The sequence below is a fragment of the Oncorhynchus kisutch genome, linkage group LG20, assembly GCF_002021735.2.
Source record: "Oncorhynchus kisutch isolate 150728-3 linkage group LG20, Okis_V2, whole genome shotgun sequence".
NCBI classification, from domain to species: Eukaryota; Metazoa; Chordata; class Actinopteri; order Salmoniformes; family Salmonidae; genus Oncorhynchus; species Oncorhynchus kisutch.
Genome location: NC_034193.2, coordinates 13,075,149 through 13,089,405, shown reverse-complemented (window position 1 = coordinate 13,089,405; position 14,257 = coordinate 13,075,149). Strand labels below are relative to the sequence as shown.

The 14,257-nt window shown below is 46.8% G+C and overlaps 1 protein-coding gene across 1 annotated transcript; it reads left to right on the top strand.

Moving 5' to 3' along the window:
* Positions 1 to 6: 6 nt before the first annotated feature.
* LOC109866041 (uncharacterized) lies at positions 7 to 13,059 on the top strand. The gene is made up of 10 exons (XM_020454588.2): positions 7 to 98; positions 197 to 361; positions 1,967 to 2,273; positions 3,656 to 3,994; positions 4,076 to 4,200; positions 4,569 to 4,727; positions 10,632 to 10,773; positions 11,438 to 12,165; positions 12,272 to 12,450; positions 12,848 to 13,059. The coding sequence occupies exons 3-10, from the start codon at positions 2,164 to 2,166 to the stop codon at positions 12,911 to 12,913; spliced, it is 1,848 nt and encodes a 615-aa protein (XP_020310177.2). The 5' UTR covers positions 7 to 98; positions 197 to 361; positions 1,967 to 2,163; the 3' UTR covers positions 12,914 to 13,059.
* Positions 13,060 to 14,257: the final 1,198 nt, after the last annotated feature.

The following is a 14,257-nucleotide window of genomic DNA, read 5'->3' as shown; positions in this document are numbered from 1 at the left end:
GGGGACGCCGGTGGTATCGCAGGACATCTCCACCCTGTCTAACCCCCAGCTGGACCTGCTGCACTGCAGCAAGGCAGGATATGAGAGCGAGGACTCTGGTAACTTTTAACCCCTAACCTCTGACTTCTAAACCCTGACCCTCACCCCAAAACCTCCTAACCATAAAGCTCTCTCTTCTTTTCTCTCTCTCTCTCAGGACGGGAGCCCTCCATATGCAGTGATGCCCGTACAGATTCCTCTGACAGCTCCAGCCACCGAGACTCTCGAAATCGCCCTCTCCGCCAGTCAACAGGCAGCCACCTGTCCAACAAAACGCAGACCATCGTTGTCGGTAACCATGACAACGGTGCAGTTGCAGCAGGTGACTAACATAGTGTATGTTACAACACCACCAGTTGTTCTGGTGTGTTAGTGCTGGGCTATAACCAAAGCCTGCACACATTCTATAGTCCCCCAGGATCAGAGTCCGAGATCCGTAAACACCAGTGGGTGGTCAGGGACGTTTCTTATGATTTGTTTCATGAACATGGCCTGATTTCTATTACAGCATGTTGGATGACTGTCATTCATATTCTATTCACCCAGCTCAATGTAACAGTGATGTATGCTACTACATGATACTCTAATTTTCCCTGTACCCATCATGAGGTTGCTACAACCTAGCCTATTAATGAAAGTTTACAACGTAGGTGCACACAGGTCGAGAGGCAAATTTGAGATGACAGACAGAGACACATGAACAGACAGTGACACATTCAATACCGCTTTGCACACTCTTGCCTGCATCTAGATAATCTAGGGTGTAATCATTAGTCCAACAGTAGCAAATAAGAGTTTCTATTGGACAAATTCAGGTATTTTTTTCTCTGTTTTGTTGGCTACCGTTCAAAAAATGTTTTTTTTTTAACCGAATCGGCGGAATGAATACACCCCTGATCATAGCAGCCACGTTGTATTCCTTCTAGCCTCAATGCGCTCTCCTCCTCTCACCTCTTCCCTTCGTTTGTGGACTTCAATGAACAGCACATCAGCTGTATGTGACCAGTCGAGAAAACCTTTCCAAGCTAAACCATGTCATAACCGCTACACACAGCCTACATCGTTGTCCCCATATTAGCTAAAGTAACTTCCTAGTCAACATAGCTAATAGAACTAACACGTTAGTAAACCCGCTACAGTTTGATAGTCATAGCCAGCTAGCTAACATAGCATCCCTCTGTTTGATAGTCATAGCCAGCTAGCTAACATAGCATCCCTGAGTAACTTAACTAGCCAGCTGCATTGCTAAGTAAGTGAAACTGAAAGTGAAAAAAATGAGAACTCTATCTCTCTTGCTTCTCCTTAAATTTTGAAGAACTTAATTTGTTGAAAACTGTTCAGCTATTGTCTTTCTCTTTCTCTACTCAGCACATTTTATGCACTGCAGTGCTAGCTAGCTGTAGCTTATGCTTTCAGTCCTAGATTCATTCTCTGATCCTTTGATTGGTTGGACAACATGTCAGTTCATTATCCTACAGAGTGCTTTTGAGGCTACTGTAGACCTTCATTGCAAAACAGTATATTTTAATCAATTATTCGGTGACGTGAATATATTTAGTATAGTTTTTTTAAATGAAATTCCCTGAGGTGGACGGTCCTCCCCTTCCTCCTCTGAGAAGCTTTCCACTGGTAAACTATCTAACCACCCTATCTCACTTTTTGTCTCTTTCTCTCCAATACCTCCCTCCCTCCCTCCCTCCCTCCCTCCCTCCCCTCCCTCTCTCTCTCTCTCTCTCTCTCTCTCTCTCTCTCTCTCTCTCTCTCTCTCTCTCTCTCTCCCCCTCTCTCCTTCTCTCTCTCTCTCTCTCTCTCTCTCTCTCTATCTCTCTCTCTCTCTCTCCTCCCTCTCTCTCTCTCTCTCTCTTCTATCTCTCCCTATCTCTCTCTCTCTCTCTCTCTCTCTCTCTCTTTCTATCAAACTAAGTAGCAGAGACCCCCCTCTGCCCCCCCTCCCCTCCCCTGCAGCAGGGTGACTATAAAGAGACAGCTGTGTTCCTCCTTTCCTCTCGTCGCCCCACGTCATCTTGCTCTTCCTCCCATCCTCTCTCCTCATGTTCCTTCCATCCCCCCTCCTCTACCTGTTCCCCCTATCCCGTCTCCTCCTCCTGCTCTTCCTCCCGTCCCATGTCCTCTTCCTCCTCCTCGGGGATAGGGGGGTCTGTAATGGGATCTGAGGCAGGGGCCGTGGGGCCACACTGGGAGGATGAGAGCACCAGCAGTGAGTCCAAGTCTAGGTGGGCGCTACCGCACACAGACACTACATGACCAAAAGTATGTGGACAACTGCTCTTTGAACATCTCATTCCAAAATCATAGGTATTAATATGGAGTTCCCACTCTTCTGGGAAGGCTTTCCACTAGATGTTGGAACATTGCTGCGGGGACTTGCTTCCATTCAGCTACAAGAGCTTTAGTGAGATCAGGCACTGATGTTGGGCGATTAGGCCTGGCTCGCAGTCGGCATTCCAATTCATCCCAAAAGTGTTCGATGAGGTTGAGGTCAGGGCTCTGTGCAGGCCAGGCAAGTTCTTCTTTTTCTCGACAAACCATTTCTGTATGGACCTCGCTTTGTGTACGTGGTATTGTCATCCTGAAACAGGACAAGGGCCTTCCCCAAACTGTTGCCACAAAGTCAGAAGCACAAAATTGTCTAGAATGTCATTGTATGCTGCAGCATTACAACTTCCCTTCACTGGAACTAAGGGGCCTAGCCTGAACCTTGAAAAACAGCCCCAGACCATTATTTCTCCTCCACCAAACTTTACAGTTGGAACTATGCATTGGGAGAGGTAGCGTTCTCCTGGCATCCGCCAAACCCAGATTTGTCCGTCGGACTGCCAGATGGTGAAGTGTGATTCATCCAATGTCAGTGAGCTTTACACCATTCCAGCCGACGCTTGGCATTGCGCATGGTGATCTTAGGCTTGTGTGCGGCTGCTCGGCCAAGGAAACCCATTTCATGAAAGCTCCCAATGAACAGCTCTTGTGCTGATGTTGCTTCCTGAGCCAGTTTGGAACTCGGTAGTGAGTGTTTTTATGCAACCGAGGACAGTTCATTTTTACGTGCTACGTTATTTATCACTCGGCGGTCTCGCTCTATGAGATTGTGTGGCATACCACCTCGCGGCTGAGTCGTTGTTGCTCCTAGATGTTTCGACTTCACAATAACAGCACTTTGACCGGGGCAGCTCTAGCAGGGCAGAAATTTGATGGACTGACTTGTTGGAAGGGTGGCATCCTATGACGGTGCCACGTTGAAAGTCACTAAGCTCTTCAGTAAGGCCATTCTACTGACAATGTTTGTCTATGGAGATTGCATGGCTGTGTGCTAGATTTTATACACCTGTCAGCAACAGATGTGGCTGAAATAGCTGAATACACAAATTTGAAGGAGTGTCCACATACTTTTGTATATATAGTGTATATACTGACATATATACTAGTCCATGTGGGTGTTACTGTACAAAGTACATGCACAGTAGAAGCCTTATTTAATATATTTGTTAAAGTTTGAGTTCTCCAAACGTATTACAATAACCTGCTGCAGTATTTTGTAAAGTGTTTTGACTCACAATGTAAAATGTAACCTATCCTCTCCAATACCTGGGGGTCGAAGTTACCGGCCGGCCTGGAGGCCACGGAGGGAAGCCCTGAACATCGACTGCATCTTCACCTGTCAGAGAGGCTCTCCGCTGGGCTACAGCACCCTGCCTGGGCCCCCTCTACCTTCTGAGTTTCAACAACACTGTCCAACTAACACGGCTGATCTGCAGGGGGCAAGAGAGAGGGCCGGGGGTGTAGGTGGTGTGGGGGGAGATACGGAGGGGGTGGCAGGGATGCCTGGGTTGCTAGGCAACGACGCGGACTGCCCCCCTCCTCCCCCGTTGAGAGGGGCGGAGTCTCAGCCCCGTCTGATCCAGAGGATGGAGAGTGGTTATGAGAGCAGCCCTGACAGGTACACACACACACACACACACCCCAACATACTGTGACATATGTTTTGTAGTCTCACAGCGTTTCTCTCCTTCTCTCTCAGGGAGGTAGGTCAGAAGCGTGTGTTGATGTCTGGTCCATCGTGGCGCACGGTGCCCAAGTCTAAGAGCACTAGTGCCATCCTGCAGGAGCTGCCAGCACCTCTCTGGGGCTGCAACAACAGCCTGGGTGTGTGTCTGTGTGTGAGATGTCTAACGGTATCAGAGTGGTAGAATGTGTGTGTGTTTGTACAATATTTATACATGTTTGTTTCTCCCACGTTCCCGTGCATGTGTGTATTTGCGCACGCATTTGTGTGTGTGTGTGTGCGTGCGTGTGTGCTTGCTTGTGTGTGTGTGTGTGCGAGTATGTGTGTGTGCATGTGTGCGTATGTGTGTGTGCATGTGTGCGTATGCATAAGGTGTGTGTGTGTATGTGTGTGTGTGTATGTGTGTGTGTGTGTGTGTGTGTGTGTGTGTGTGTGTGTGTGTGTGTGTGTGTGTGTGTGTGTGTGTGTGTGTGTGTGTGTGTGTGTGTGTGTGGGTGTGTGTGTGCAGGCGCTGGCCATAGCGAGCTGGATGAGCTTCAGGAGGAGGTGGTGAGGAGAGCGAGGCAGCAGGAGCAGCAGAGGAGGAAGGAGTCGGAGAGAGAAGCTGCCGTGGGATTCAACCCCAGACCCTCCAAATACATGGACTTAGACCAGCTACAACAACAAGGTGACGACGGGGAGGGTGTGTGTGTGTGTGAGAGAGAGAATGTGTGAGTACGTGTCTGTGTTTTCAATAAAAAGTGTGTGTGTGTGTGTGTGTGTATGTGTGTGTGTTTTAAGGAGAAAGTGTGTGTGTGTGTGTGTGTGTGTGTGTTTTAAGGAGAAAGTGTGTGTGTGTGTGTGTGTGTGTGTATGTGTGTATGTGTGTGTGTTTTAAGGAGAAAGTGTGTGTGTGTGTGTATGTGTGTGTGTTTTAAGGAGAAAGTGTGTGTGTGTGTGTATGTGTGTGTGTTTTAAGGAGAAAGTGTGTGTGTGTGTGTATGTGTGTGTGTTTTAAGGAGAAAGTGTGTGTGTGTGTGTGTGTGTGTGTATGTGTGTGTGTTTTAAGGAGAAAGTGTGTGTGTATGTGAATGTGTTTATCTATAATTTTAGGGACCAGAAGTCCCCACAAGAATAAGAAACCAACAAAAATGTTACCAACTGGAGACATTCTGTTACTCCCCACAAGGACAAATGCTATTTCTAAGGGATTTACTATTCAGGTTAAAATTAGTGTTTGGGGTAGGTTTAGGGTTAAGGGTTAGGGTTAGAAGCTAGGGTTAGGAGTTAGGGTTAAGGTTTAGGGTTAGGGTTAGGAGCTAGGGTTAAGGGTTAAGGTTTAGGGTTAGGAGCTAGGGTTAGCGTTAGGAGCTAGGGTTAAGGGTTAGGAGCTAGGGTTAGGGTTAAGAGCTAGGGTTAGGTTTAGGGTTAGGAGCTAGGGTTAGGGTTAAGGTTAAGGTTAGGGTTAGGGTTAGGGTTAAGGTTAGGGTTAAGGTTAGGGTTAGGGTTAAGGTAAGGGTTAGGGTTAGGGTTAAGGTAAGGGTTAGGGTTAGGGTTAAGGTTGAGGTTGAGGTTAGGGTTAGGGTTAAGGTAAAGGGTTAGGGTTAAGTTAAGGGTTTGGGTTAAGGTTAGGGTTAAGGTTAGGGTAAGGGTTAGGGTTGAGGTTGAGGTTAGGGTTAAGGTTAAGGTAAGATTTAGAGTTTTGGTCAGGGTTAAGGTTAGGGTTAGGGTTAGGGTTAGGGAAAATAGGATTTTGAGACTGAAATGTGTGTCCCCACAAGGTTAGTTATACAAGACTGTGTGTGTGTATCTTAGTGTGTGTGTGTGTCTTAGTGTGTGTTAGTGTGTGTGTGCTTGTCTGAGTCTGTGTTAGTGTGGTTGTGTGTGAATGTGTGTGTGTGTGTGTGTGTGTGTCTGAGTGTGTGTGAGTGTTAGCATGTGTGTGTGTGTGTTAGCGTGCGTGTGTTAGTGTTAGCGTGCGTGTTTGTGTGTGTGTCTTAGTGTTTGTTTGTCTTAGTGTGTGTGTGTGTGTCATCATGACCGTCCGTCTGTTCCTCTTTTTTCTTTCTGTCTTGTCTTTCCTTCCTGTCTTTCTGTCCTGTCTTTCTGTCCTGTCTTTCCGTCTTGTCTTTCTGTCCTGTCTTTCCATCCTGTATTTCTGTCCTGTCTTTCTGTCCTGTCTTTCTGTCTTGTCTTTCCTTCCTGTCTTTCTGTCCTGTCTTTCTGTCCTGTCTTTCCATCCTGTATTTCCATCTTGTCTTTCTGTCCTGTCTTTCCATCCTGTCTTTCCGTCCTGTCTTTCTGTCTTGTCTTTCCGTCCTGTCTTTCCGTCCTGTCTTTCTGTCTTGTCTTTCTGTCTTGTCTTTCTGTCTTGTCTTTCTGTCTTGTCTTTCCGTCCTGTCTTTCCGTCCTGTCTTTCTGTCTTGTCTTTCCATCCTGTCTTTCCGTCCTGTCTTTCTGTCTTGTCTTTCTGTCTTGCCTTTCTGTCTTGTCTTTCTGTCCTGTCTTTCCGTCCTGTCTTTCCGTCCTGTCTTTCTGTCTTGTCTTTTTGTCTTGTCTTTCTGTCTTGTCTTTCTGTCCTGTCTTTCCGTCCTGTCTTTCCATCCTGTCTTTCTGTCTTGTCTTTCTGTCTTGTCTTTCTGTCCTGTCTTTCCGTCCTGTCTTTCCGTCCTGTCTTTCTGTCTTGTCTTTCTGTCTTGTCTTTCTGTCTTGTCTTTCTGTCCTGTCTTTCCATCCTGTCTTTCCGTCCTGTCTTTCTGTCTTGTCTTTCTGTCTTGTCTTTCTGTCTTGTCTTTCTGTCCTGTCTTTCCATCCTGTCTTTCCATCCTGTCTTTCTGTCTTGTCTTTTTGTCTTGTCTTTCTGTCCTGTCTTTCCATCCTGTCTTTCTGTCCTGTCTTTCTGTCTTGTCTTTCTGTCTTGTCTTTCCGTCCTGTCTTTCCGTCCTGTCTTTCTGTCTTGTCTTTCTGTCTTGTCTTTCTGTCCTGTCTTTCCATCCTGTCTTTCTGTCTTGTCTTTCTGTCTTGTCTTTCTGTCTTGTCTTTCCGTCCTGTCTTTCTGTCTTGTCTTTCTGTCTTGTCTTTCTGTCTTGTCTTTCTGTCCTGTCTTTCCGTCCTGTCTTTCCGTCCTGTCTTTCTGTCTTGTCTTTCTGTCTTGTCTTTCTGTCTTGTCTTTCCGTCCTGTCTTTCTGTCTTTCTGTCTTGTCTTTCTGTCCTGTCTTTCCGTCCTGTCTTTCCATCCTGTCTTTTTGTCTTGTCTTTCTGTCTTGTCTTTCTGTCTTGTCTTTCTGTCCTGTCTTTCCATCCTGTCTTTCCGTCCTGTCTTTCTGTCTTGTCTTTCTGTCTTGTCTTTCTGTCTTGTCTTTCTGTCCTGTCTTTCCATCCTGTCTTTCCGTCCTGTCTTTCTGTCTTGTCTTACTGTCTTGTCTTTCTGTCTTGTCTTTCCGTCCTGTCTTTCCGTCCTGTCTTTCTGTCTTGTCTTTCTGTCCTGTCTTTCCGTCCTGTCTTTCCGTCCTGTCTTTCCGTCTTGTCTTTCTGTCTTGTCTTTCTGTCTTGTCTTTCTGTCCTGTCTTTCCGTCCTGTCTTTCCGTCAGGATGAGAGAGAAGAACATACTTTTGTTTAATTTGTCATTTTCGAGTCTGTTTATGGATACCTACTGTGTGTGTGTGTCGGTATAACAGTGTATAGACCAGTGTTCTCTACTCGCGGGTCCTTGAGGACTTTAGAGTGTGCATGTTTTTGGTTTGGCCCAGCACTAACGCACACCATCGCTGGGTGGTTAATGGATTCGTTGAATCAGGTGTGTGTGTGTGTTCCTGTGTCAAACTCTCTGTGTCTGTTTATCCTGTCGTTCACCTTCAACACACACACACACACCCACACACACACACACACACACACACACACACACACACACACACACACACACACACACACACACACACACCACACACACACACACACACACACACACACACACACACACACACACACACACACACACACACACACACACACACACATAACCTATGGCTAAATCAATGGCATTATTGAAATGTGATTCAATGGTTTTTGGGTTACTAATGTTAGTGCTTTAAGCCAATACTAACCACCTCAGTCTGCCTGGTTCCATCTAACACGTCAACAGGAGAGCAACCTCACTGCACAGTACAGGACAACGTTGATAAGACTCGTTGGGAACCTGCTTGTCGTCTCTGAACGTACCCCAGATTTGATGGTTGCTCTCCTGTTGTGTTTCTTGCATCTTCTCCTCACTAGGCTAAACGCTGCACAACAGCTGCTCGCTCTCTCTTGAAAACCTCACCTCTCTCTCATTGACTAACACGCGTGCGCGCCCACACACACACAAACACACACACACACACAGGAGCTGTTTGCATGCTTCATAACCACTCCTCTACTTTGCTTCTCTTTTTCTGTCTTTCCTTCATACCCCTTTCCCCCTCTATTATATTCCTCTATTTCTATTCTATTCCTCTATTTCTATTATATTCCTCTATTTCTATTCTATTCCTCTATTTCTATTCTATTCCTCTATTTCTGTTCTATTCCTCTATTTCTATTCTATTCCTCTATTTCTGTTCTATTCCTCTATTTCTATTCTATTCCTCTATTTCTATTCTATTCCTCTATTTCTATTATATTCCTCTATTTCTATTCTATTCCTCTATTTCTATTCTATTCCTCTATTTCTATTCTATTCCTCTATTTCTATTATATTCCTCTATTTCTATTCTATTCCTCTATTTCTATTCTATTCCTCTATTTCTATTATATTCCTCTATTTCTATTATATTCCTCTATTTCTATTCTATTCCTCTATTTCTATTCTATTCCTCTAATTCTATTATATTCCTCTATTTCTATTCTATTCCTCTATTTCTATTCTATTCCTCTATTTCTATTCTATTCCTCAATTTCTATTCTATTCCTCTATTTCTATTATATTCCTCTATTTCTATTCTATTCCTCTATTTCTATTCTATTCCTCTATTTCTATTCTATTCCTCTATTTCTGTTCTATTCCTCTATTTCTGTTCTATTCCTCTATTTCTGTTCTATTCCTCTATTTCTATTCTATTCCTATATTTCTGTTCTATTCCTCTATTTCTGTTCTATTCCTCTATTTCTATTCTATTCCTCTCTTTCTATTATATTCCTCTATTTCTTTCCATCTCTCTTTCTATTCTATTCCTGTCTTTCCATCTCTCTCTTCTCCACCTCACCTTCTCCTCCTGTACTCTTTCTTTCTCCTCATGTTTTCCATCTCTCTCTTCATCTCTCTCTATTTCCATCTCTCTCTGTATCTCTCTCCATCTCTCTCTATTTCCATCTCTCTCTGTATCTCTCTCCATCTCTCTCTATTTCCATCTCTCTCTGTATCTCTCTCTCCATCTCTCTATTTCCATCTCTCTCTGTATCTCTCTCTATTTCCATCTCTCTCTATTTCTATCTCTCTCTATTTCCATCTCTCTCTGTATCTCTCTCCATCTCTCTCTATTTCCATCTCTTTCTGTATCTCTCTCCATCTCTCTCTATTTCCATCTCTCTCTGTATCTCTCTCTCCATCTCTCTATTTCCATCTCTCTCTGTATCTCTCTCTATTCCATCTCTCTCTATTTCCATCTCTCTCTGTATCTCTCTCTCTGTATCTCTCTCTATTTCCATCTCTCTCTATTTCCATCTCTCTCTGTATCTCTCTCTCTGTATCTCTCTCTATTTCCATCTCTCTCTATTTCCATCTCTCTCTGTATCTCTCTCTCCATCTCTCTCTATTTCCATCTCTCTCTATTTCCATCTCTCTCTGTATCTCTCTCGCCATCTCTCTCTATTTCCATCTCTCTCTGTATCTCTCTCTCCATCTCTCTCTATTTCCATCTCCCTCTGTATCTCTCTCTTCATCTCTCTCTATTTCCATCTCTCTCTGTATCTCTCTCTCCATCTCTCTCTATTTCCATCTCTCTCTATTTCCATCTCTCTCTGTATCTCTCTCTCCATCTCTCTCTATTTCCATCTCTCTCTGTATCTCTCTCTCCATTTCTCTCTATTTCCATCTCTCTCTGTATCTCTCTCTCCATCTCTCTCTATTTCCATCTCTCTCTATTTCCATCTCTCTCTGTATCTCTCTCTCCATCTCTCTCTATTTCCATCTCTCTCTGTATCTCTCTCTCTGTATCTCTCTCGCCATCTCTCTCTATTTCCATCTCTCTCCATCTCTCTCTATTTCCATCTCTCTCTGTATCTCTCTCTCCATTTCTCTCTATTTCCATCTCTCTCTGTATCTCTCTCTCCATCTCTCTCTATTTCCATCTCTCTCTGTATCTCTCTCTCTGTATCTCTCTCTCCATCTCTCTCTATTTCCATCTCTCTCTGTATCTCTCTCTCCATCTCTCTCTATTTCCATCTCTCTCTGTATCTCTCTCTCCATCTCTCTCTATTTCCATCTCTCTCTATTTCCATCTCTCTCTATTTCCATCTCTCTCTATCTCTCTCTGTATCTCTCTCTATTTCCATCTCTCTCTATTTCCATCTCTCTCTGTATCTCTCCTCCTGCTTTCTCATCAACATTCTCAGCTGTGCTCAGCCCCCTGCATGAGGCTAATTCTCGTAGTGGATTGACTGTAGCTGCGTGCATGGGGAGCACTGCGGAGCCAATAACACAGGAACAGGATATGGAACAGGAAACAGGAAGCGCCAGTCCACAGGGACATCGCAGGTACCATAACTGTCCCCTGTGTGTCCCCAAAACCCACACAGGACCCCCCTGTGTGTGTCCCAGCTCTGCTTGTCCAAAAACCACCCCAGGACCCCCCTGTGTGTGTCCCAGCTCTGCTTGTCCAAAAACCACCCCAGGACCCCTCTGTGTGTGTCCCAGATCTGCCTGTCCAAAACCTCCTCTGTGTGTAGTGCAGTAGAGTGGACAGTGTCTGTATCTGTCTGTGTTGGTCAATGCTGATCTTGACTGGTTTGTACTAGTACTTGATGGTGAGATATCTGTGAGGGGCTGGTGCTGGGTTGGATGGCAGGTATCCTGCTCTATCTCATGTATTCTCTATTCTCTTCCTCCTCTCCTCTATTCATCAAAATAGACCTGTGATTTATGGTGACTGCTGCAAAGGCTTCTGGGTAATTATTACTGAGCCAGCCAGCGGAGATGTGGAGAATTAATGTGGGGGGTGGGGGATGGTGTGTGTGAGTATTTGTGGTGACATAGTGCCGTGTAGCTCTATAAATACTACATTACACAGTCATAAACCTAACATAAGAGGCTTTCATTTCTACATATTCCATCATTTTCATTTTAAGTGTTTTTAAAAATCTTTATTTACTCTGATTGTGATTGGCTCCTGTGTGTCCCTTCTCTTCTGTGGTCCAATCAGTGAACAGTCTGGCCCGCTCCAAGTACTGCTGATGCCCAATCAGGAGGGGGAAGAGGTCCGGCCAGCCTACCAGGATGCAACCCTGGGCCCTGGTCAGCCCCCTCTCCACTCATCCCTCCCACCCCCTTCCACCATCAACCCCCCAGCACAGGTTGAGGAGGGTGAGAAGGGGGAGCAAGTGAGGAGGGGTGAGGGAGGACAGGGAATGAGCCTGGAGGAGTTACAGGCTGGGGGTGTGAGACCTGTTGGCAGACACCTGGCCATCTCTCTCCCCTCTCTATCTCTCAGACTCTGGGATATGTCTCACACACACGCTCCCCCCTCACACACACACTCTTACTCTGACCCCCAATACACACACCCTCCATCCTCACATACAAACCCTGAGCACCCACACACACACTCCGACCGTCCACCCACCCCCTGCTCCTCCCGCAGTCAGCCCCACCCCTCACCCTCCACTGCCTCTCCACATTGGTCCGATCAAGGTTCCGCCGCCAACACCTTCACACGTCATTGGTCCTCCTGGAGCGTGGACCGCCCAGATGCCGTGGTTACGCCATATGACACACCTCCAGACCGCCGCCTCCCCTTTAGGCCACACCTCCCCTACCGAAACTACAACTCCCAGCCTGCCCCTGGGCTGCATGACGCCTGTGACCCTGAGGAGGCAGAGTTTTCAGAGCTGGACTTCCTATACCGGGCCAGCCTCCAGGCAGGATGTAGAGGTAGGTACTGCAGACTATAGTTGTGAGTCTAGTATATGTATGAAGTTGTGTGTGTATATAGTGAGTATGATCCCTGACCTCCAGACTGTGCCCTGTGTGTGTCTAGGTGGTAGCCCGGTCAGGAGGCTGCAGTGTGGGGTAGGAGGGCCAGCCCGTTCCCTCACCCCCAATGCCAACATGGAGAGGAGTGTGTACCAGACTGACTGCAGCAGCACAATGGTCCACAGTCTGAGCGGCACAATCATCAACCCGCGTCGTCACCGTCTCGCCGCAACACGCAGCTTTGTGAGTGTATCGTACACACACACGCACACACACGCATTCCTACTCTCCAGGCGTCATGTTGTAGACTTGTAGTCTGTTTTACCTTCAATTCTCATCTACACTCTATCATCGCTCTACTGTTCTCTCTCTTTCTCTATCCGTCAGTCTCTCTCTCTCTCTCTCTCTCTCTCTCTCTCTCTCTCTCTCTCTCTCCCCTGATGGTGCCTCTACTTCTTACCTAATCTCATCTGGGACCCTGTATCGCTACAGCATCATCTTCATCATCATCATCATCATCATCATCATCATCATCATCACACCAGTCCTTCCATATCTCCATTCAGGCCATTTTGACGTCACCCTTTACCCTTCACCTCTTGGGCCTGTCCGTCACTCTGTGTTGTCCCTGCCCCTGCAGGAGATGTCCAATGGTGCGGGGAGTTTCTGGTGTCTGACTGGGGTGAAGCTGTCTTCAGACCACTGATCTGCCTCCATATGCATCTACACTACAGGCTCCTTCCAGACCAGCCCTCTGGGGTCCTAACCCTCCACACCGCTACAGGCTCCTTCCAGGCCAGCCCTCTGGGGTCCTAACCCTCCACACCGCTACAGGCTCCTTCCAGGCCAGTCCTCTGGGGTCCTAACCCTCCACACCGCTACAGGCTCCTTCCAGACCAGCCCTCTGGGGTCCTAACCCTCCACACCGCTACAGGCTCCTTCCAGGCCAGCCCTCTGGGGTCCTAACCCTCCACACCGCTACAGGCTCCTTCCAGGCCAGCCCTCTGGGGTCCTAACCCTCCACACCGCTACAGGCTCCTTCCAGGCCAGCCCTCTGGGGTCCTAACCCTCCACACCGCTACAGGCACTTTCCAGGGCAGCCCTCTGGGGTCCTAACCCTCCACACTGCTACAGTCACTTTCCAGGGCAGCCCTCTGGGGTCCTAACCCTCCACACTGCTACAGGCACTTTCCAGGGCAGCCCTCTGGGGTCCTAACCCTCCACACTGCTACAGGCACTTTCCAGGGCAGCCCTCTGGGGTCCTAACCCTCCACACTGCTACAGGTACTTTCCAGGGCAGCCCTCTGAGGTCCTAACCCTCTACACCGCTACAGGCACTTTCCAGGGCAGCCCTCTGGGGTCCTAACCCTCCACAATGCTACAGGCACCTTCCAGGGCAGCAATGCACCTCACCCACCGCCACAATAGGGGGTTGACCAAGGACCCCCCCTATCCCCAAACACGCACATCTCCCCACCACCGCCCCTCAGTGGTCTTCTGAACTCACCACTACTCCCATCTCCCATACGGGGAAAAAAAATGCTTTTAAAATATATTTTTGGGATGCAGCTTAGGATACATGTGAAATATAAAACATTTGCCAAATAATGTATTGTTTATGCATTTGTAAATGTATTTTAACGTGTGATATACATTTGTAAATGTATTTGGAATATATACATTTGTATAGAAATATATTATTTGGCGAGTTTGGGCTGTCGCCCCTCCCTGCCCTTTTCCAACTATTATGTCTATGCTGTCATTCTCAGCTCCCCTCAGCAGGAATTACTCTGAAACCCCAAACTAGAAAACAACAAACTCATCTAATTACTCTTCTGTTAGCCTCCTAACATGGACTCTGAACGTTAGCCTGCTGGCCTGCCCCTCTTTGGGTCTATAAAGGAGAAAGTAGATTACCTGGTTTAGCTTCTAACCACCCTGCTTTACCTGCTCCAATCAGAGGGGCCCTGGAACCTTCAAATTGACAGATCCAAAGGGGGGTGGGTTAACGATTACCCACGCCTCTTCCTCAATGGACATTTCCAGTCAG